The 23790-nt window shown below is 43.7% G+C and overlaps 1 protein-coding gene across 1 annotated transcript in view; it reads right to left on the reverse strand.

Annotated features, from left to right (window-relative positions):
- Positions 1 to 21667, reverse strand: part of LOC124024480 (1-phosphatidylinositol 3-phosphate 5-kinase-like) — a 30402-nt gene extending 8735 nt beyond the window's left edge. Inside the window, 23 exon segments of the mRNA XM_046338379.1 lie at positions 209 to 370; positions 466 to 526; positions 528 to 733; positions 735 to 1174; positions 1369 to 1495; positions 2345 to 2485; positions 3210 to 3317; positions 3436 to 3510; positions 3872 to 4052; positions 4537 to 4666; positions 6499 to 6558; positions 8028 to 8195; positions 8490 to 8637; positions 10163 to 10274; positions 10426 to 10583; positions 11249 to 11387; positions 13199 to 13288; positions 14582 to 14792; positions 15656 to 15827; positions 16165 to 16274; positions 17452 to 17613; positions 19899 to 20089; positions 21303 to 21667. Coding sequence (XP_046194335.1) covers positions 209 to 370; positions 466 to 526; positions 528 to 733; positions 735 to 1174; positions 1369 to 1495; positions 2345 to 2485; positions 3210 to 3317; positions 3436 to 3510; positions 3872 to 4052; positions 4537 to 4666; positions 6499 to 6558; positions 8028 to 8195; positions 8490 to 8637; positions 10163 to 10274; positions 10426 to 10583; positions 11249 to 11387; positions 13199 to 13288; positions 14582 to 14792; positions 15656 to 15827; positions 16165 to 16274; positions 17452 to 17613; positions 19899 to 20079 — 3342 coding nt within the window. The 5' untranslated portion in view covers positions 20080 to 20089; positions 21303 to 21667.
- Positions 21668 to 23790: the final 2123 nt, after the last annotated feature.

Genomic DNA, 23790 nt, shown 5'->3' on the forward strand with positions numbered 1-23790 from the left:
CACTTAAGTGTTATGAGATGTGCGTAATGCACACGCATTACAACAACTATTTTGGTAGACATCTCCACTATAACTAACAACTGAGTGCAGAGGAATGAACGGTCATGTGAACAGATGACCTGATATTCTATTGTACATTACTGAACTACATTGAGCGAATTGATAGAAAGCAGGTTGAAAAACCTTCAGTGAATGTAAACCAACAGACCTTTTCAGGAAAGTAGTCTCTGCTGGGGCAGCGTAGGCCAGCAGGCGTGAGGAGGAAGGGCTCTCTAAAGGTGATAAAGGGGGAGATACAAAGGATGATGTCCTTCAGCTCCTGTTTGAAGCCTGCCGTAAGAGTCTTGAGACGGTCGTCCGTTGAGGCCACCTGCTCGGTGGCAAAACAGAAGAGGATATTGTAGGGCAATGGAAACCAACATGTTTCTGTCTGTACCCTCCTATCAGTTTTTTTCTCTCCCTCACCTGCTCTGTGACAAACAGCCCGGTGTCATCCTGCAGGGGGTCTCTGAACAGCCTGGGGGGGTGTCTCTGAACCCGAGCTCTCCTCCCGCGACTCACCCCTCCCCAGAACCCCCGACCCGCTCCCCCCCTCAGTCTCCCCCTTCCCCGATCCGATCTCATCTGCCAACTCCTCCAGGTCATCAATAAGATAGGGTGGGGATACTGGAGGTGGCAGCACCTGGCGATTGGACAACGGCGTGGAGGTCATGACCTCTGCTGACTCCACCCCCCTCAGCCCCCAAGGAGGAAGAGGAGGACAGGAAGTGTTTTTTGTTGACTTTTACACCATGGACATCTTTAGGCGAGGAGGACTCTGATACAGATTTCCCAAGGGAAGACTTCTCCTCCTCCTCCCCCAGCACAGTCTCTCCTCCCTGGGAGAGGGTGCTCTGGTCGGTCCCATTTTCCTGGCTCTCCTCCTCCTCCTCCTCCTCAACAGTAGTGCTCTCCAGGAGACAGGGGAAGGAGTTGGTCTTGGCCAGGCTGGGAGGCATGGCGAACTCATCCATGAGGAAGGATATCTCTAGCTGGGAGTGGTAGGCCACACACACCATGAGGATGATGATCTCTTTAACCCTGGCCAGCTCATACTCAGAAGCCCCGCGAAGCTTTATGGTACAGCCCAGCTGGGGAGAGCAGCCCTCAAAGAACATGAGAGTCTTCAATTCATCTGTCACAGAGAGAGAAGGGAAGAGAGGAGAACACATTACATAGTTGTGCTGTGGAGATAAGTCGAGACTGGGCGGGAGGAACTTGTGAATGAACGCACCTGGTTGCAGTAGGTTTCATGTGTCGGATTATTTAAGTGAATTAAGTTTTATGAACGGCTTACAATATCTAACAGACAGAGTAGTTTCCACTCACTATTGGCCAGCTGGAAAGAGTGTAGGTAGAACTTTTGGCAGGTTCCCAGTCGAGGCTTGGTGAGCAGCTGGTCCATGGACATGACTAGGTCCCCCTGGGTCATACGACTCACCCTGTCCAAGACTTGCTGCAGAGAACCAGAGGTGGGAAAGAGAGACTGAGGGCAGGTATGGCTAATAGACAGTTGAATGGGTTAAGCAGAAGAACAGGCTAACATGGCTAAAGACACCATCAAAAAGAGTTAAAAACAAAAAGCTAACAGCTACATAAAGTTAACTGCCAAAATAATGGGAACACTTGAGTGAATGAGGGACACAAAGTATATTGAAAGCAGGTGCTTCCACACAGGTGTGGTTCCTGAGTTAGTTAAGCAATTAACATCCCATCATGCTTAGGGTACAAAAATGCTGGGCAGGCTCACAGGGCATGAGAGGTCACTTAATGGTTTGGAGCATGAAAATGACATAAACCATATGTAAAGGTCATCTCAGTCACCAGATCTCAACCCAATTGAACACTTATGGGAGATTCTGGAGTGGCGCCGGAGACAGCGTTTTCCACCACCATCAACAAAACACCAAATGATGGAATTTCTTGTTTACGAATGGTGTTGCATCCCTCCAATAGAGTTCCAGAAACATATAATCTATGCCAAGGTGTATTCTGGCTCGTGGTGGCCCTATGTTGGTGTTTCATTTATTTTGGCAGTTACCTGTATGTAACATGTTCTAAAGCTAATTAAGGTGTGTTTGGAAACATAACCCATGCTAGTACGGTAACTAGTACAGAGAGCTAGAAAGAGGGCAGGGCAGTACTGACTGGTTTGAGGTCAATAACTAGCAGTAATGTAAGTAGTGACAGAGGGCAGAACAGAGGGCTAGAGGAAGCTAGTGAGATATCAGTAATGACTGGTTTGACATTGATAAGCACAGTGAATAAGGTAACTAGCAGTACAGAGAGCTAGAGAGGTACTGACTGGTTTGACGTTGATGACCAGTGTGATCCCGTGCTCCAGCAGCATGTCCTGAGCGATACGAGACACGGTCTTCTCCACCAGCACCAGGTTGGGACGCACGTCCGCTATGCGCTGAACATAGTTCTTCAGAAACTCACGCTCCTGGGGAACAAAGACAGACAAAGATATGTAAAAAAAAATCTTAATTTCTAGAAATTATGGATGGGTGTCAGCAAATGAGGAATTAGTGAAATATATACATTCTTTTTTTACCCCGTTTTCTCCCCAATTTCATGGTATCCAATTGGTAGTTACAGTCTTGTCCCATCACTGCAACTCCCATACGGACTCGGGCGAGGCGAAGGTCGGGAGCCGTGCATCCTCCGAAACACATCCCAGACAAGCCGCACTGCCTCTTGACACAATGCCCACTTAACCCGGAAGCCAGTCGCACCAATGTGTTGGAGGAAACATTGTTCACCTGGCGACCGTGTCAGCATGCACTGCGCCCAGGCCGCCACAGGACTCGCAAGTGCGCGATGGGACAAGGACATCCATGCCGGCCAAACCCTCCCCTAACCTGGACGACGCTGGGCCAATTGTGCACAGCCCCATGGGTCTCCCGGTCGCAGCTGGCTGTGACAGAGCCTGGACTCGAACCCAGAATCTCCAGTGGCACTGAGATGCAGAGCCTTAGACCACTGCGCCACTCAGGAGTCCAGGAATTAGTGAAATATGTATTCTAAATGTGTTTGTCTTAATGCCTAGCCCTTGATTAGGTTATTTGACATTATACTTGTCATCTTGTTAATTTAGCTACATAAATCATTCATGCTTTAAATCAACAGGACAGCACAACCCACAAACCACTGAGTGTCTGACTGACCTGAAGCACAATGGGGTCAATGCAGGTGAATTTGGTCTCCTCTCTATAGAGATACTCTATGGAACACTTCAGCAGCAGGATCTTGGGGTTCTTGATGTACGAGTTCATCTAAGACAAAATGATACTTTATTGAGTTCATCTGCACATAGACAAGCAATAAACAGTGTCGTTCTGGCTCGGTTTACAGGGAGAGATGGTGGTTATTTTTACAGGAGAGGGAACCTACCTTTTTGTGGGCAATGTTCTTGGTACAGACAAAGCCATTCACTACAGCAGAGTCAAACTTCTTCCCTCCAGGAATCTAAAAAAATAAAAAATAATAAAATAGCCATTTTGGTCACGTTAAATTACTCAAAATTCAACCCCTACAGTGGGTGCAGTATAAGTACAGATACATGACAAATAACCTGATTCAGAGTTGAGATAAGTGCAACTCGGACTTTAGCGTAAATCTTTGATTGAAATCAATATGGAGACTTGCACAGAAAGTCAAGTTAATCACCCAAATCTCAAGTCAGAATACCTCCCTGAGAGCACTGTGAGTGTAGCCTCTTAATTACCAGACTAATGACTTAAATGTAAATGTAAATTACCGCTGCACTACAGAATGTAAGCTTGTGAGACTTCTGGATGGTTGTACGAGGTTACTGTTAGTGAGCTACCTTCTTGATGTGGACCAGTTGTCTGATGTCCATGTCATCATCACAGCTGCGAACGTCTGGCCGCACCGTCTGCACCACTTGCCTCACCACGGGAACAATGATGTCACGCCAGGAGAGGGATAGGGACTCACTGTACAGCAGCTGCTGCAGCAGCGCCATCATGTGACTGTGGTTGGCAGAGCTGGGTAAGGGAGGGAAGAAAACAGCAGTTTAAGGCCAATATACCATGTGGATTCACCAGCTAAATATTTTACATTTTTATTTAACTAGGCAAGTCCGTTAAGAACAAATTTGTGTTTACAATGACAGCCTACCCCGGCCAAACCCTAACCTGGACGATACTGGACCAATTGTGTGCTGCCCTATGGGACTCCCAGCCTGGAATTGAACCAGGGTCTGAAGTGACGCCTCTAGCACTAAGATGCAGTGCCTTAGACCGCTGCGTCACTCTGGAGTCCAAAATAACACCATAGTATGCTCCGATTCATACTGAGATGTTGTTTCATCTAAAGGAATGACTCAAATATGTTCCACTTCAGTTCCAGTTTTACTTCACTTCAGTAAGCTAAAGACTAGTCTTTAGTTTCCAAACAGCCAACATACCTATAACAAATAAATAAATGGAATGACAAAAACATTTGAGCAACTTTCAAACCTGTACTCACAGTAGCCTCTCCATGGCCTTCTTCTCTCCATTCTCCTCTCTGAGCTGGTCCAGGGAGCTGTGGTGCCAGCCCAGAGGAGTGAACAGCATCTCTTTAGCCTTCTCCTCCACACGACGGTTAAACAGGGACTCTACAGCACACACACAGACAGAGAGAAGAGTGAGAGAGCACGATAGAGAGAGAATGTTAGCTTGGCTTACAGCTACAATACATTAGGTTCAGTACCAACTGCTCGTTCAACAGAAAGAATACACAGCTGCAAAAGAGTGTAAAAGGAAGCAACACTTGAACTAAATAAGGAAGTGGGGAATTCCTGGGTCATTCCACGAAAAGAGTGCCTTTTGCGTGCATCCCATTGATATTTTAAGTAGAAATTGTGCACAAATATTGAATTTTAAATGGCTGTTATATTAAATGAAGTGCCCTTTAACATAGATCACATGGAGAATTCAATAAAAACATATGATTAAAGGCTCCCTTCATCGACCCTGTGGCATCACTTCTAGGAAGGTTTCAACCCACTTAATCCCAACATTCTTCAAGTTTCAACATCATTGTAAAGCCCTAGTTATTTTGTTGCTTTGACGAAGTCATTTCTGATGATGATTATCTATATGTGATTAATTTACGTCTGTCCCTCATTTTAAGGTCAACCGTGTTATGTGAACTGAACTGTCATTTTAATATGGTGAACAGTGGCGGCCCGTCCATTAGGGCATTAGGGGCAGTGCCCCACTTTTGGTTGGTTTAAACAAGTGAAAAATGATAAACTTCTCTGCCATCAGCAGCACTGGGCATCCGGCCTGCCACACATCACTCGGATTACATTGCCAGCTCTTACATTGCTTGGTTTTGAGTCTGCTCACTCTGCAAATGACCTAGTAAATAAATGATCACGATAGTCATTGGGAGCCTGGGACCTAAACCGGACATCCACATCCATCACCAGTTGAAGGAAAAAGGGATACACTTGCTAAGACCTTCTCATGGATCTGATAGGACAAAAAAAACATGGTTCTATGCCCAATTTGCAACACTATTTTGGGTTTCCTGCCGTTAGATGCTAGCTAGTGGATACTAGCTACCGTAAAGCACGCACACCGGTAGCTAGCTAGCTTGCTCGCACGCCGGTAGCTAGCTTGCTTGCAAGCTTGCATACCGGTAGCTAGTTAGCTCGCAAGCCGGTAGCTAGCTTGCTCGCAAGCTCGCATACCGGTAGCTAGTTAGCTCGCATACCGGTAGCTAGTTAGCTCGCATACCGGTAGCTAGTTAGCTCGCATACCGGTAGCTAGTTAGCTCGCATACCGTTAGCTAGTTAGCTCGCATACCGTTAGCTAGTTAGCTCGCATACCGTTAGCTAGTTAGCTTGCATACCGGTAGCTAGGTAGCTCGCATACCGGTAGCTAGGTAGCTCGCATACCGGTAGCTAGTTAGCTCGCATACCGGTAGCTAGTTAGCTCGCATACCGGTAGCTAGTTAGCTCGCATACCGGTAGCTAGTTAGCTCGCATACCGGTAGCTAGTTAGCTCGCATACCGGTAGCTAGTTAGCTCGCATGGCAATCAACTCCAACTAAAGTTACTGGTGAGTTCACCATGCTATCTAGCTATCCCCAGTTAGATCATTTGTTTTCACTTGTCGCATTTGTGCTTTTTGTTGAGTTTTCCCTTCGATGCACTCGTGAGCTGGCTGCAAGCTGCTCGTTCTAAAAATAACTTTGTTAATCAAAACAGTGGCAGCATGTGCAGCAGAGATGATTCAGTTTTTACATCCAAAAATAAATTGGTGTATTTATGCTGTTGTTCAAATGCACAGATCACTTTATACATCTTCTCAAAGAAACAAGTTGTAATTTGAAAACTTATGTTAATAATTCTGTCATGCTGCTTTTGTGACTCCCCAACTCCCCAGTTGACAGTAACACTTCTCAAAAGTCACCAAATTTGTGGAACGACCCTCCTACCTTTGATGAAGGCGTCGCTAATGGAGATATTCTGTCCTCCTTCCTCTGAGACCAGGTACTCTGATAGGAGAAAGCGGAGAAATGCATCAACACACGCACAACTCCACCTTCCAAAAACATATACATAAACTTTGTGTGCCATCCTATATTTCGTTCTGAAAGCCACACTCATTTATATGCATAGCTCATTTCCTGTCACTGTTCCTTTAAATGTTGGGGTGGTTGTTGTTGTAACAACAGGTCATGTGCAAAATTCCCACTTTAGAGCAAAACAAATCTGAATTGAGATTTCAGACTTAGGTCGCATATGAAACATCGGAATTGTATCAGGATTGTCGGCTTTCTATTCCGCAACAAAGCCTCCTTCACTCACGCTGCCAAGCTTACCCTAGTAAAACTGACTATCCTACCGATCCTCGACTTCGGCAATGTCATCTACAAAATCGCTTCCAACACTCTACTCAGCAAACTGGATGCAGTTTATCACAGTGCCATCCGTTTTGTCACTAAAGCACCTTATACTACCCACCACTGCGACTTGTATGCTCTAGTCGGCTGGCCCTCGCTACATATTCGTCGCCAGACCCACTGGCTCCAGGTCATCTACAAGGCCATGCTAGGTAAAGCTCCGCCTTATCTCAGTTCACTGGTCACGATGGCTACACCCATACGTAGCGCGCGCTCCAGCAGGTGTATCTCACTGATCATCCCTAAAGCCAACACATCATTCGGCCGCCTTTCGTTCCAGTACTCTGCTGCCTGTGACTGGAACGAATTGCAAAAATCGCTGAAGTTGGAGACTTTTATCTCCCTCACCAACTTCAAACATCAGCTAGCTGAGCAGCTAACCGATCGCTGCAGCTGTACATAGTCTATTGGTAAATAGCCCACCCATTTTCACCTACCTCATCCCCACAGTTATTTCTTTATTTACTTTTCTGCTCTTTTGCACACCAATATCTCTACCTGTACATGATCATCTGAGAATTTATCACTCCAGTGTTAATCTGCAATATTGTAATTATTCGCCTACCTCCTCATGACTTTTGCACACATTGTATATAGACTCCCCTTTTTTTCTACTGTTATTAACTTGTTAATTGTTTACTCCATGTGTAACTCTGTGTTGTCTGTTCACACTGCTATGCTTTATCTTGGCCAGGTCGCAGTTGCAAATGAGAACTTGTTCTCAACTAGCCTACCTGGTTAAATAAAGGTGAAATAAAAATAAATAAAAACACAGGCAGGCCCAATTCTGATCTTTTGCCCAATTATTGGCAAAAGAGCTGATATGATTGGTCAGAAGACCAATAAGTCAAAAAAAAATAAGCGAAATGGACTGACTGTCAACACAGCCATACAAATGTGAACTCAACAGAACAAATTCTAGAAAAGATAAGTATCAGATATGCCAATACATCACATTTTGGGTGATTGTGTAAACACAGCCTTAGTATAAGCTGTTTGCCTACAGCAAGACAACAGCAACTAATCATTATTTTTGTGTGTTTGTGTGTGTGGCTCAGTACCTTTCTGCTCCGTAGGGTGCGGGGGTACATGGGGGTACTTGGACTGTTTCTTGATGTGGAAGTTGACATTGTCCTGCTCCATATTGAGATTGATGGAGGCAGCAGAGTCACTGTCCACCGCTGACTGGAAACTGCTGACTGACGTCCTCTTACTAGGACTGGACGAATCTGATGGGGGGGGGGGGCATTAATTGATTGATCTTTATTAGTCATGTAAAAAAAAATGTGTCTTCTTGATGCATAGCAGCATGGAGGGGGATAAATATGAAGGGACATCAGAGCCAATGCAAGAGGGATCTTAGAATCCTTTATTAGCTCATTAGTTCAAGATAAACACAAAGAAACATCTCAGACATTACAGAAGGACTCAACTACCTATTATTTAGGAAAGCAACAGACATGGACATGAGGCTAGTTGTTGTAATGTGTAGCCAGAGTCACAAGGCATGCAGGGATACTTACTGGGCATGACATAGTCATTCTCGTCAGCCACCTGGTCTGTGTCACTGTCGTCAAACTTGATGTCTTTAAACCAGGAAGGTTCGGAGTGTCCCTCCAGAGAGTTGACACTGTCACTGTCAGGAGACGGGGTCTCAGAGAAGTCTGTGCTCTGTGAGGATAGAAGACACCTTCATCAGTCATGAGCAACAGCGTCACCAACATCATTATTATCGTCATCAAAAAAATCATCAACACTATCATCAATTACACAATCATCATAATCTTCACATCATCGTCATCCTCAGCAGCAATAGCATCACCATCTTCACCACTATCGTCATGATCATCATCCTCACCATTATGACCATCATTGCAAAACTCATTGCAAAAATCAGGAACGTTCTGTCCAAAAATTATGCAGAACAATTAATCCATGCTTTTGTTACTTCTAGGTTAGACTACTGCAATGCTCTACTTTCCGGCTACCCGGATAAAGCACTAAATAAACTTCAGTTAGTGCTAAATACGGCTGCTAGAATCCTGACTAGAACCAAAAAATGTGATCATATTACTCCAGTGCTAGCCTCCCTACACTGGCTTCCTGTTAAGGCAAGGGCTGATTTCAAGGTTTTACTGCTAACCTACAAAGCATTACATGAGCTTGCTCCTACCCATCTTTCTGATTTGGTCCTGCCGTACATACCTACACGTACGCTACGGTCACAAGATGCAGGCCTCCTAATTGTCCCTAGAATTTCTAAGCAAACAGCTGGAGGCAGGGCCTTCTCCTATAGAGCTCCATTTTTATGGAATGGTCTGCCTACCCATGTGAGAGACGCAATCTCGGTCTCAACCTTTTAAGTCTTTACTGAAGACTCATCTCTTCAGTGGTTCATATGATTGAGTGTTGTCTGGCCCAGGAGTGTGAAGGTGAACGGAAAGGCTCTGGAGCAACGAACCGCCCTTGCTGTCTCTGTCTAGCCGGTTCCCCTCTCTCCACTGGGATTCTCTGCCTCTAACCCTATTACAGGGGCTGAGTCACTGGCTTACTGGTGCTCTTTCATGCCGTTGGAGGGGTGCGTCACTTGAGTGGGCTGAGTCACTGATGTGATCTTCCTCTCTGGGTTGGCTGGGTTATGCTCGCTTTAATTCTTTCTTTCTCTCTCGGAGGACCTGAGCCGTAGGACCATGCCTCAGGACTACCTGGCATGATGACTCCTTGCTGTCCCCAGTCCACCTGGCCGTGCTGCTGCTCCAGTTTCAACTGTTCTGCCTGCGGCTATGGAATCCTGACCTGTTCACCTGACGTGCTTCCTGTCCCAGACCTATAATTTGACCATGCTGGTAATTTATGAACATTTCAACATCTTGGCCATGTTCTGTTATAATCTCCACCCGGCACAGCCAGAAGAGGACTGGCCACCCCTCATAGCCTGGTTCCTCTCTAGGTTTCTTCCTAGGTTTTAGCCTTTCTAGGGAGTTTTTCCTAGCCAACGTGCGTCAACATCTGCATTGCTTGCTGTTTGAGGTTTTTGGCTGGGTTTCTGTACAGCACTTTGAGATATCAGCTGATGTACTTAAATGTAAATGTAAATGTACGAAGGGCTATATAAATTGATTTGATTTGATCAACACCACCCCCATCAGCATTGTTAATGTCCTCTTCCCCTTATTCCCACAAAATAGTATCTCACCTGGAGGGGGCGATAGAGAGCGTACTCATCTCTGAACAGCTGGTCGTGGTGAGTGACACAGTCCAACCAACGACCATCTACCAGAGCCTGACCAATGGCTATCGCCTGTGCCCTGCAAGAGTGTGAATGAGCGATAGAGAGACAGAAAGAGGATGGATGAGGGAGGAAGAACATTAGTAACTCATGTAATCTCTGCTTAATACAACAGGATGCTTACTCAGACATCCAGAATGGTTTTCCTTCAGCATGATGTCTGTCTTTACCTTGTGGAGATAGTTCCATTCCTTAACAGCCAGTTGACCAACTCCTTCCCCACAATGCAGTTGGGGTATGTACGGAGCCAGTAGCGGTGGTCCTGGAACTCCATACCAGTAGTGTTGTGACAAATCTTCTTCCACAGGTCTTTGAGCTGGGATGAGTCCTACATGTCATCACAGTCAGTCAAAAATGACTTATGTTTGCTTTGTCGAGAATGGATTGTAAATTGGACAGAACAAATTATACAGACAGAGATAGAGGGAAAGATTGAGGATAGAGGGAAGCAAGAGAGAGAGAAGGCGAAAGAGTAATTGCGAGATGGAAAGAGAGGGCGAGCGAGCGAGAAAGAGTGTCAGAGTGAGAGAGCAGGATACAGAGTCAGATAGAATAAGGTAAAAGGGGCCCTCGAGTGGCGTAACAGTCTAAGGCACTGCATCGAAGTGTTGCGGCGTCACTAAAGCCTGGTTCGATCCCAGGCTGTGTCACAATTGTCCCAGCATCTTCCAGGTTAGGGGAGGGTCTGGCCGGGGGGGCTTTACTTGGCTCATCACGCTCTAGTGGCTGACTTCGGTGGTCAGTTGAACAGTGTTTCCTCCGACACATTGGTGCGGCTGGCTTCCGGGTTACGCGAGCAGCTGTTAAGAAGCGCGGTTTGGGGGGGATCATGTTTCGGAGGATGCATGAATCGAACTTCGCCTCTCCCGAGCCCGTTGGGGAGTAGCAGCGATGACACAAGATCGTAATCACGAAATTGGGGAGAAAAAGGGGATAAAAATGAACAGAAAGAATAAGGGGAAAGAGGGAGTGAAAGTAAGAGAGCATCATTACCAACAGTATCTTCCTCTCCTCTTCGCTGTGGTCAGGTTTTGGCATGGCCCTGCTGGTCTGGGGGCTCACTGAGCTGTCATAGGAGGGCACCATGGAGGAGCCAGACCGGTCCAGGGACAGGTTGGTCACACTGGCTGACCTGGATAAGACGGGGCTGGCATTACAGGGCCATCCCTCAATAGATGCAGCAACACATTTTCATTCTGTACCTTACTTCTCATTCTATACTATATTTCCATAACTTGCGTGTGTCTCTCTGTGTGTCTGTGTCTCTGTGTAATAGGGATTAGAAATTATTTCACTATTTGAATAATATGACTTTTTTTCTGAATAATTTAAATACATTTTTTATTTGATTTTTTTACTTCAATGGGGACTTGCTTGTGCAACCCTTGAGAGCCGGCGCGATGAGCTTTGCTTGTTCCAGCAGAAGGGTGGGGAAGGTGCGAGAGAGAAGCAGGGGCCAGTGTGTAACACAGACGGAGAGAGATAAAGTAGCCAAACCGATTTGTGCAAGTTGGACAAACTTGTTGCTGCCATAGGTTATCTACCATACCATCTGGTAGTGTCTGTCTTGGCTACGTCAAAGCATTGTAAAGTAGCAAGGCTAGCTAATGGAGGCTATTCTGCTGCACTCCCCATCCTTGTCTACAACAACTCCATTTATATTAAACAACAGCCTACATGTTGGTGATCATTGTAGCCTACTCCATCAGCCAATTGAATTCCGTAATTTTAATTCCATTATGCATTGATTACAATTCTCCCACTACACTTGCTACACATGAACTCGGACCTTGATGACAATAACAAGCTACACGTGCGAAACGTGTGTAGGCTACCAGTGATTTTTTTTTTAATGGGACGCACTCGTAAAAAATGTCATAAAACTGTTGTTTTAATCAAATTGGAATGTAATGGTCCATCCTGGAAGGCTACGTAGCAATGTCACATAGATAATTATACTTCATTTCAGACAAAGCCTTTTCATTGTTAAAATAGGCCTATATTTTTTTGGTTTCTCAAAAATGAATACTCTCCCAAGTAATCTAATACTAACGTCCTGTCGGATATTACAATAACTGTGCCAAACCCCTAGAGTGGAAAGGGAGGGGACTAATAGATGTCAAAAAGGGTCCAACAGAAATAGAATGAACACACTATAACTATTAAAACTATTCTATATTGTATTTAACCTTTATTTTGACAGGGACACTAGGCTGTCTTTCACAGACGAACCCTGCATAAATACATCAAACATATACAATATACAAAATGACAAGGCAGATAGACACATTTATCAACGTTGAAGTCTCTGATCATGACTCTCAACTGACCAATGGGGACCAGAACATCTCATTTCAGAGAGCTCTGGAAGTTGTTCCACATAAAGGGCCCAACAAAACCTAAAAATCAGCTTCGCCCAACTATGTAGAGACCGAAGGGGCCTCCAGGGTTATCCAAGCTTGAGACCAGGTTTGGTCATTCAAAAGTCTAAATGTAATTAATGATAGGAAGTTTCTGCATGAGTGCTTTGTAAATAAACAAGAAAATGCTGCTCTCTCTTTACATACAATGAGGTACAACCCACTTTTTAATACAAAACACAATAGTGAATTCTAGAACCGTGACCAGTAATAAACCCGTGGGCATAATGGAAAACAGCATCTAGTGGTTTAAGTGTAAATGCTACTGCATGCATATAGATAATATCCCCATAATCTAAGAGACAAAAATGGCTTGGACAATTTCCTTCCTATTAACTAAAGTGAGACATGCTTTGTTTCTGTAAAAGAAACCAACCGTGAACTTCATATAAATATCTCTCTGTGGGATGCACCATCAGAAAATAGGGCACCAAAATACAAACCCTAAACCTAGCTGGAAGAATGTAAAAGAAGCTGTAAAAGGGTTCTATATAAAGATGTTGGACCAAAAGCAGACACTCACCGCTTCCTTATTGGGGACTTGCCTCCATCCTCTTGTAGCGTGCTTCGTCTAGAATTCATGCCACTGTTCTGAGAGTCCTGGTGAATCAAACTGACACACAGACATACATACAAACAAATTCATTCTTGAACTAAATCATTTCACATCCATCTTTGATGTCAATAGAACACTACCGGAACTTGCTATGGTAGAGGCATGCAGAAGTCTCAACATGGTAGGGCTAGAATGGTAAAGCTCAAGTCAAAAATAAAAAACTAAACTGTTACAAGCTGTCAGAGAAGTTGGAACGTTAGTAAAAGTAACAGCAGGACTCACTTCTTTCTCATCCCAATGGGAGTTTTTCTATGCCAGGAGAGAAAGGGGAAAATATTTCATTTGAGCAAGAGCAGAACACTGAAAATGGGATCAAAGCTGGTTATATAGTTCAAAGGGATGACATTTTATTAGAGCTAAACAAAATATAAAAGCATGCTTCCCTGTCAAAATCAAACAAAGGGATGGCATTTTATTAGAGCTAAACAAAATATAAAAGCATGCTTCCCTGTCAAAATCAAACAAAGGGATGGCATTTTATTAGAGCTAAACAAAATATAAAAGCATGCTTCCCTGTCAAAATCAAACAAAGGGATGGCATTTTATTAGAGCTAAACAAAATATAAAAGCATGCTTCCCTGTCAAAATCAAACAAAGGGATGTATTTGAAAAATAATAGGAAAAGTATGTTCAATCGAATAATAATACCTCTTGGTATTCTTTGTTTTTAAAGTCAAACATTTATTTGAAATCCCTTTTGCTGAGAAATGTATGTTTTTCAAAGGCACCCCTCTCAAAGGTAATATGATTGATTGGTTAAGAGGAAGTAGAGCGCCAATAAAACCATGCACGTGAACCAAGCAGGGATAAGGAACCCACCCAGTATACAGGGGAAGAAAAGGAGGGCAGACAGAGGAGACAGGAGAAGGATGGAGTGGACAGGGAGGGAGAGGAGAGGACATGGAGGGGAGAGGATATAGGGGATGAAGAGTGCTGAATGTTTCTCTCTCCTCTGTCTCTTCAACTCTGCATTTGAAGGAAAAAAACAAAGATATGAGAGTAGGGATACACAGAAAATCATGCGGGATATACACAGACAGAAATAAATACACTGTGGACAAGAGAGGTGAAGAGAAGACAACAAAAGACTAGAGGTCAATGCGAAGGAGAAGTGCATGCATTGTTTGTAGGACAGGAAGGGGACAAAATTACTAGAGTAAGGATGCCAAAGACTGAAGAGTGCATGCATGGTTCCTCCCACAGACTTAAACCTATGATTTATCTCTATGGTTCCTCCTCTCGGTCTGTGTTCTTAGGGTGGGGGCCATTTGGGATGCAGCCTTATTTTACCTCTGCCAGGCCAGGTCCTCCTCTAGGAAGATGTTGCGGCTGGCCTTCCGTCCACCGACCGGGGTGCGAGGCTCGCTGGGCTCCAGGACGCAGGTGGAGCAGGGGGAGGAGTCAGACAGAGCAGACAGGTCCTCCCCTATGGAGCCAGAGTCTGCAGAGTGGGAGTAGCTCAGAGCAATCTTACGGCAGTAGGTGCAGGCCCGCAGGTCTCCTAGACAGACAGACAGACAGACAGACAGACAGACAGACAGACAGACAGACAGACAGACAGACAGACAGACAGACAGACAGACAGACAGACAGACAGACAGACAGACAGACAGACAGACAGACAGACAGACAGACAGACAGACAGACAGACAGGTCAGACAGACAGACAGACAGACAGACAGACAGACAGACAGACAGACAGACAGACAGACAGACAGACAGACAGACAGACAGACAGACAGACAGACAGACAGACAGACAGACAGACAGACAGACAGACAGACAGACAGACAGACAGACAGACAGACAGACAGACAGACAGACAGACAGACAGACAGACAGACAGACAGACAGACAGACAGACAATGGCGGGAGGGAGGGAGACAGCGAGAAGGGTAGGAGTCAGTGAGAGGAAGAGCAGGTCCTGCTATGATCTAGGATGGAGGCAGTATCGTGGTTACTGTGGTGTTGTCACTGCATGGCATGGTTAGGTCACAGCACATCATCAAAGGACAAACATGCTATTGATTAGATCTCTTGGTCTCAGATTCTCACATCACAGCAATGTTAGCTCAAAGGTCACTGGTCAACTTACCCAAGTCCAACTTTAGTAACACACACAACCACAGCAGAAAAAACACCATGCTGACAACACCCATAGACCTCTGTACATACACATGATCTCAGCAGTGGCTCAACTAGATCTCTTCCATTGGACCTCTCTAACATATTGTGACCCTGCTTTGGGATCATTCTTTAGGGGCTGTCTTCCCTCTCCTCAGGAGGTCACTAGGGATAATGATGATGATGATGATGCAGGCAAGGGGTGGGCATGGTCTTGAGGTCATGCCCCAATGCACTCACCCGTGTAGCCCATGAACTTGCCAGGGATTTCCTGGTTGCAGCAGCGGCTGCAGAAGATCTGGCCGCAGAGCCGGCAGTGGTGGCGGCGGCGGAAGGTGGTGAACTTCTCATTGCAGTCGTAACACTCCTTACATTGGCTGTCTGGCATCCAGTACTGCTTCAGGTCACTGTCCTGCAATATGCCTTCTTTATTTAGTGAACCAATTAACACTGAGGTATAAAGTAATGCTGAAGCAATCTTTTCAAAGTACATGAAAACTATATTTCACTGAAATCAAACGGTTAGATGAAACAATAACAGCCTACTTTACAATAAATAAGTGGTGTCTTCACATATTGTCCCATATTTGGAACAGTTGCCTGTGTGTGAATGTGATAGTTAGTGAAGTTATATTACTCCAAGTAAAAACAAGCAGCACTAGAGTAAAGGTGTGTAAAACAACAGCAGTGTAATGTGAAGTACAATAAACAACAGCAGCAGTGTGATTGTGAAATGGTATGGTAGATACCTGGCTCTTTCCCTCCATGATCTCCTTGAGTCTCTTCAGAGCAGTGCGGAGCTGAACAGCCGTACGAGGATCGTGAGTGCCCAGGGGCGTTTCCGATTTCCTACGGCCCTCTAGGAGCGCACACACACACACAAAGAAACACACATGGTGCAGCCATTCAACACACACTTCATAGCAGATTTCGTCTAACCATTCACGTCATGCAAATGCTCCCTTTTCATGCAAATAAAATGCAGAAAGGTAAAGGAGGGAGACTGGGAGAGACATTTTATTTTTATACCTCTCTTAGGTAGGTTATAGCCCAAAACGGGCATGGAAATTGACAATCTCTACAAGGATTTGCTTTGATAATGGCAGGTTAAGTTAAAAAAGGATTGCACAATAACACAACAGAAGCTTACCAGTATATCAGTAGCCATAAACTAGGCTCTAGTGAACAATTATGATTATGAATAAAATTATACAGATAACGCAAATTGGACAAATGCCATTGAGTGAGAAACAAACAAAAAAAGGTAGTATGATGTTAGTTCTTATATCATTATGCAAACACATACAACTGATCAAATATCAGTGTTGGCAACAAAATAACATCAAAAGGTACTTTATCCATACATGCCAAAAGTAGCTAGATCAACCACACTCACACCAAAACCACTCAGGTGCTTGGGTTAGCCGCCCACTCTATGAAACCAGGTTGTTAAGAAAATCAAGCGCAAAAAACATTTCAGAATTCTTAGCAAACACACAGGATAGAAGGCCCTCACCCTCACCAGGCCATAATGGCCAGTCCACTGCAAAAAGAAAAGACATAAATCAGCTTTTTTGAATAGATGTCATGTTACTCACACTGTGCATCCATTCTTATCTGCACGTCGCTAACTTAAAACTATAAAATGTCAAAATGGATAGCCCTCACAAAAATAGCAGCAGTTCAATACGTATTGTAGCCCATGGTAGAAACACAGCAGCTCTCCTTTAAGCTTGCCTAGCGGATATAACGCCTCCAGTGACTCGGATCTCTGACTGATGACTAATCCTATCAGCATGAAACGTTCATCACCATTATCAGGTCAAGCCAGAGAGACAGTTAATGCAATCACTCCAAATATAAATGAAAGCACAAAGAATCACTCAAGTTCTTTTTGTCACATGCATAAGTACAGTGAAATGCTTAACTTGCAAGCCCTACCGAACAGTGCAGTATTCAACCCCCCACTGAATAAGTATACTGTACATCTGATGTATTAGAATAAATGTGTGTGTGTGTGTGTGTGTGTGTGGTACCTGAAGCAGTAGAAGTCCTGCGTAAAAGATCGTGGTGTTGTTTCCTATGCGCCCCAGAGCCGTGGATGGAGTGTGCTGGTATGGTCCAGTTCCTACGCTCCCCAGTGGGTGACGGCACAACCACATCCGGTTTCTCTGTCACTGAGGGTGGCCGCCCCTCCTCTGTACACATAGATCAACTAGAACAGGTCATTTAAAGTGGCACTCCAGTCTCTTTTTTACCTAATTTAACACCTGATTTACTTAACAAAAGTAACATCTTTAGATGGCAAAGGTATCCTCATGACATGGGGGGGTTATGTGATTTAAAAAAGCACATAAAGGCTACATAATTCAGAAAGGTCATGTTAACTGACTGATATCTCATAGAACAAAATGTTCTGAGCCTGTGTCAACCTCGGACTTTATTTTCGGTGTTTATCCCAAAACTCTATTCTTTCCCCATTAATTTTCCCCGTATGAATAGCTGAACAAACCAGAGGCAGCTAATTTCCGTTTTTTAGGACAACACGCTCTATTGTTCCCACAAGCAGACAAGGAAGTCGATACCATCAAAGGACACCATCAGACCAACTCCTTGAATGTCCTACTCCTTGAAGTTTGCCTTTGTGTCTAAAAAACCCACTACTTTACCATTAAAGGTGCACTATGCAGAAATTCTAATATACACTACCGTTGAAAAGTTTAGACATTAACAATGTCTACACTGTATTTAAGATCAATCTGATGTTATTTTAATGGACAATAACATGAGATTTGCTTTAAAAAACAAGGACACTTCTAAGTGACCACAAACTTTTAATTGGTAGTATATATATATATATATATATACACACAAAACCGAAACTTAAGAACAGGAAACATAGAAATCTGATTTGTGTACACTATTTCTATGTGAATTTGGTTGGGTCGACCAAAAACGTACATATTGCAGCTTTAAGTGTGTGTACATTAATGCACTTATAAGTGTATGCATTGCTGGTGTCCATAAATGTTCCCTTGCTCTCTCTAGATCTAATCTTATCAGCGTAAAGTGATTCACCATCCCTCTAATAATTCCATTAAATTAAAAAAATAATAATAATAATAATAATTTTTAAAATGTGAAATAGAATGTTAACGCTCCATGCTATAGTATATGAGCAGAGCCCTGCTGCCTTGGTGAGGGGCCTGCCAGTAAGGATGGGGCCTGGAGAGAGGGAGACATGATGGACCATGTGGTTGGCCGGCCCCTTCCTTGCACCTAGCCAACAGGAGGTGTCACATCACATGACCTCACGGGACATGGGCTCTGCTCTGAGTTGCATTCTACTTCCTGTTAATCTTAAACTGACTGTAAACTCAGCTGGTGGTCAAGGCTACAGTACCTTTCCCTGCATCCTAGGGTACAGCACAGTAGCTTAGACTGTACAGCACTGCATAGTATAGACTGCTATAGGGCAATGGATGAATCTGGGTTTGGTGGATGCCAGGACAACACTACCTGCCCGAATGCATAGTGCCAACTGTAAAGTTTGCTGGAGGAGGTATAATGGTCTGGGCTGTTTTTTATGGTTCTTAATGCTATTGAATACAATGACATTCTAGACGATTCTGTGCTTTGTGGCAACAGTTTAGGGAAGGCCCTTTCCTGTTTCAGCATGACAATGCCCCCGTGCACAAAGCGAGGTGCATACATAAATCGTTTGTTGAGATCAGTGTGGAAGAACTTGACTGGCCTGCACAGAGCCTCAACCCCATCGAACACCGTTGGGATAAAATGGAACGCCGACTGCTAGCCAGGCCTAATCGCCCAACATCACTAATGCTCTTGTGGCTGAATGGAAGCAAGTCCCCGCAGCAATGTTCCAATGGACAGCCTTGCCAGAAGAGTGGAGGCTGTTATATCAGCAAATGGGGGACAAACTCCATATTAATGTTGATGATGATTTTGGAATGAGATGTTCGACAAGCAGTTGTCCACATACTTTTGGTCATGTAGTATAGTTGCCACAAAGTTGGAAGCACAGAATAGTCTAGAATGTCATTGTATGCTGTAGCGTTAATATTTCCCTTCAATGGAACTAAGGGGCCTAGCCTGAACCGTGAAAAACGGCCCCAGACCATTAAACTAACTGACTGTAAACCCGGCTGGTGGTCAAGGCTACAGTACCTTTCCCTGCATCCTAGGGTACAGTACAGTAGCCTAGACTGTACAGTACTGCATAGTATTGACTGCTATAGGGCACTCCACAGAATAAGAAATAACAGTGTGACAAAACAACGACTCAATTCTTCCGCTTTTTTGTCTTGTCTCCTCATCTTAATGCAGAGGTCTACTAGATGACTGTCAACCATCTCAAAACAATTACATAGTGTAATTTAAGTAAGTTTGTGTGAATGTCTGCAATCCCTGAAATCTTGTCTGCTTTCATCATGCGTATCACGTGTGTTATCTTAGTAATGACCTTTGTTAAAGCGGAACAGGTTGACAAAGGAGCTGTATGCTGATCGGAGCGGGGGCTCGTCCTGCTCTGGAGTCAGGGGTTTGAAGTGTGTCAGGTGAGATGGGCTGCCAGGGGAAATAGGAGGCGCCACACTCCAATCCAGCGTAGAGGATGAGGAGGAGGATTTGTCGTCAGCAGCCATGTTACTGCTCCTGTTGGAAAGACAAATGATCACATGAGACCGGAACATTGTGGTGATCCTCTGCTTAACAGTGTGTAAACAGGCAGCCCTAAACAGAGGCATTGCCTCTAACATTTCAATGATCATGGTAAACAAGTTAAACTTTCATTGCTATTCAAACTATTACTTTGGAACAGTTTAACTGTGATTTGTTCCTCTAGTCTGAAATAAGCAATTTCAATGATTCCTCAGTAGTCTGTCTAACTGAGTTGCAAACCATGCTTTACAGGCTTACCCTCAATGAAGACACAAGACTCACTCTCAGCGTATTTTATAATAGAGCAAAGAGGAACTCAGTGTAAAGAAAACAGTGTCACTGTGAAACACATATCTGAAAAAAATAACAATAAGAAAGAAAATCCTGTCCCTTTTAAAGAGAATGTAGCCAATCTTGTTTTCCACCAACTACAGAGAGAGAGAAATATGGAGAATTAGAAAGCGAGAGAGAATTAGAGAGAATACACTGTCACTGTACTAAGGAACGTTTAATGATGGAGCTAAGCTTATAAAATGTCAATAAGGCAAAACTTATGCTACTGTTTGATAAAAACAAATGGGACTGACTGTTGCTGTTTTTCTTCAAACGGAGATAAAACGTTGCTCTTGACAGCAGTAGATGCCACCGGTGAGGGATGGACCAGAGAAATGAATACCTCACCGGCAATAATTTCCACCCCGTCATGTGACCATAGGCCTGATGATGGCAGCTGAGTTAACCAGCATCAACAGCCTTGAATGCCCACGGCCTCACATTCAGCTAGAGGCAACTAGGTGAATGTGTGTAAACTACATAGCCATACTGTTGGTGTATAATACTACAAACTGACTAATGTTAGCTCGCATCAAAGCAGCAGTAACAACACATATAGGGTTAATTATAACAAATATTTGGTAACACAGCTAACGTTCCCTTGCTATCACCGCCAAGCCGTGCAAGAATACAAACATAAATTAACCCATCTAACCACTGCAAAGCATTATCGTGCAGATAAAAATCATTGATCTGAATAGCTGTCACATACTAACTACAGTTGCAGACTCTGTGTCCGCTACTGTGCCCGGCGAGTCAGTGAGCTAACGTTAGCTAGCAGTTAACGTTAGCAGGCCCATTGTAGTTAGCTAAATGAAGGAAGAGTGAAGTGAACACTCATATAATCAAATTTCCACTAAATAACACAAATTACCTGTGTGTTGGTCTCCTTGGACATCCCTGTATGAATAAATTACATTAGGTAAATTCCTGTGAAGTCGAGTAGCCGCCCTATCTTGAGATATGTATTTTCAAGCAGTCAGACTAGTCCTGAGCAAGACAGGACAAGTCGTGACCACAACAGTTCGATCAACTGTTGTGATCGCATTAGTGGAAACCAAGAGTGTTCTCAGGGCAGACCTGGTTGTAAGCTAGATACAGTATGTTGTGTGTTTTTGCATTTTATCTAACCGTAACCATTTTCCTAAACTTGATCGAATTATAACCTGCCACGAAAAGTAACTTCTGATAGTCAAAACCGGCTGACCCGCCCCGAGAACAGTCTTGGTTTCCACTACAGCGTTGTGATTACGAAACAAGGCAGCGCCCATCTATTACCTATTTAATCGATTGACATGACACGTTCACTACACACACCATAGCATGCTTTACTTAGTTTCTTGTGAACCGACACTTTCAGAGAACAACAATTGCCATATAATTTAGCTATAAGTGAAAACTTTAGTATACCTGAGTTGTGTTACTTGTGGACGTTTTTGTCCCCATTTATTGTAAAGATAAAACATATCATTAATATATCTGTCCTTAGTGCCCTGTGCTCTAATATGTATCAATAAATGACTGCTATTCTCCACAATTACTTTATTCAGAGTATTGCTTGAGGTATGCCAAATATAACCTACCTGAACCTGGTTATTCTGCTGTTTTGGGCCAGTAGCTATGAGCGCACAGAATCCATCCCTGCTTTACTTTGAAGAGATCATGAACTGTGAACAACCTATTTTCTGGTCAACCCATCTACTATTTCATCAGTCATTGCAGTTTTGCTTATGTGACTGCCATGTGATATCAGTTTATAGTTATCCATGAATGCCTCTAAAGGAAATTAGTTATTTAACCTTTAAAATGGTTCAAACTGCTTTCAGCTACTGACTGTTGCGTGGTTTGAACTTGTTTGTATTAAATCACATTTTATTTGTCACATGCTTCGTAAACAACAGGTGTAAACTGGGTCCTTTTCCAACAATTCAGAGTTTAAGATTACATTTTTTTAAACATAGAAATAGTGACACAAGGAATAAATACACAGTGAAAAAACAAACAATAAAAGTAAAAATAACATGCCTATATACAGGGAGTAGCCATAACTACATATGAGGACACCTGTCATTTTTAATAATTTGGTGAAGAAAAAAAAACCAAAACACTATATATACGAAAGTATGTGGACACCCCTTCAAATTAGTTGATTTGGCTATTTCAGCCACACCCGTTGCTGACAGGTGTATAAGATCAGACACAGCAATGCAATCTCCATAGACAAAGATTGGCAGTAGAATGGCCTTACTGAAGAGTTCAGTGACCTTCAATGAAGCACCATCATAGGATGTCACCATTCCAACAAGTAAGTTCGTCAAAGTTCTGCCCTGCTAGAGCTGACCCAGTCAACTGTAAGCACTGTTATTGTGAAGTGGGATCTCCTAGGATCAACAACGGCTCAGCCACACATCAACAACGGGACAGCCAGGTGCTGAAGCGCATTACGCGTAAAAAACGTCTGTCCTCAGTTGCAACACTCACTCCCAAGTTTGCTCTGGAAGCAACGTCAGCACAATAACTGTTCGTCGGGAGCTTAATGAAATGGGTTTCCATGGCCGAGCAGCTGCACACAAGCCTAAGATCACCATGCGCAATGCCAAGATTTGGTTCATTATTCCTCCTCCACCAGACTTTAGAGTTGGCACTATGCATTCAAATCAAATCAAATGTATTTATATAGCCCTTCGTACATCAGCTGATATCTCAAAGTGCTGTACAGAAACCCATTTCATGGAGTTCCCGACAAACAGTTCTTGTACTGATGTTGCTTCCAGAGGCCATTTGGAACTTGGTTGTGAGTGTTGCAACCTAAGACAGACAACTTTTATGTGCTGTGTGCTTCAACACTAGGCAGTCCTGTTCTATAAGCTTGTGTGGCCTACCACTTCACAGCTGAGCTGTTGTTTCTCTTAAATGTTCCCACTTCACAATAACAGCACTTACAGTTGAACATGCAGCTCTAGCAGGGAAGAAATTAGACAAACTGACTTGTTGGAAATGTGGCATCCTATCAAGGTGCTACGTTGAAAGTCACTGAGCACATCAGTAAGGCCATTCTACTGGCAATGTTTGTCTATGGAGATAGCATGGCGGTTTGCTCGATTTTATAGACCTATCAGCAAAAGGGTGTGGCTGAAATTGCCAAATCGACCAATTTGAAGGAGTATCCATATACATTTATATATATAGTGTATATGTAGTACACAATAAAGACAATCAATTACGGGTCAATATCTGAATATTGCTCCCAGCATTGATCAAAGCTCAGAACGTTTATATGATTGACCTGACTGAGTTCTAATCGCGCCTGCCTCTTCGCGTTCGAGTGGAATTATGAACAGTGGTTTGTTCACTCTCAAACT

The sequence above is a fragment of the Oncorhynchus gorbuscha genome, unplaced genomic scaffold (genome assembly GCF_021184085.1).
Source record: "Oncorhynchus gorbuscha isolate QuinsamMale2020 ecotype Even-year unplaced genomic scaffold, OgorEven_v1.0 Un_scaffold_1872, whole genome shotgun sequence".
Taxonomy (NCBI): Eukaryota; Metazoa; Chordata; class Actinopteri; order Salmoniformes; family Salmonidae; genus Oncorhynchus; species Oncorhynchus gorbuscha.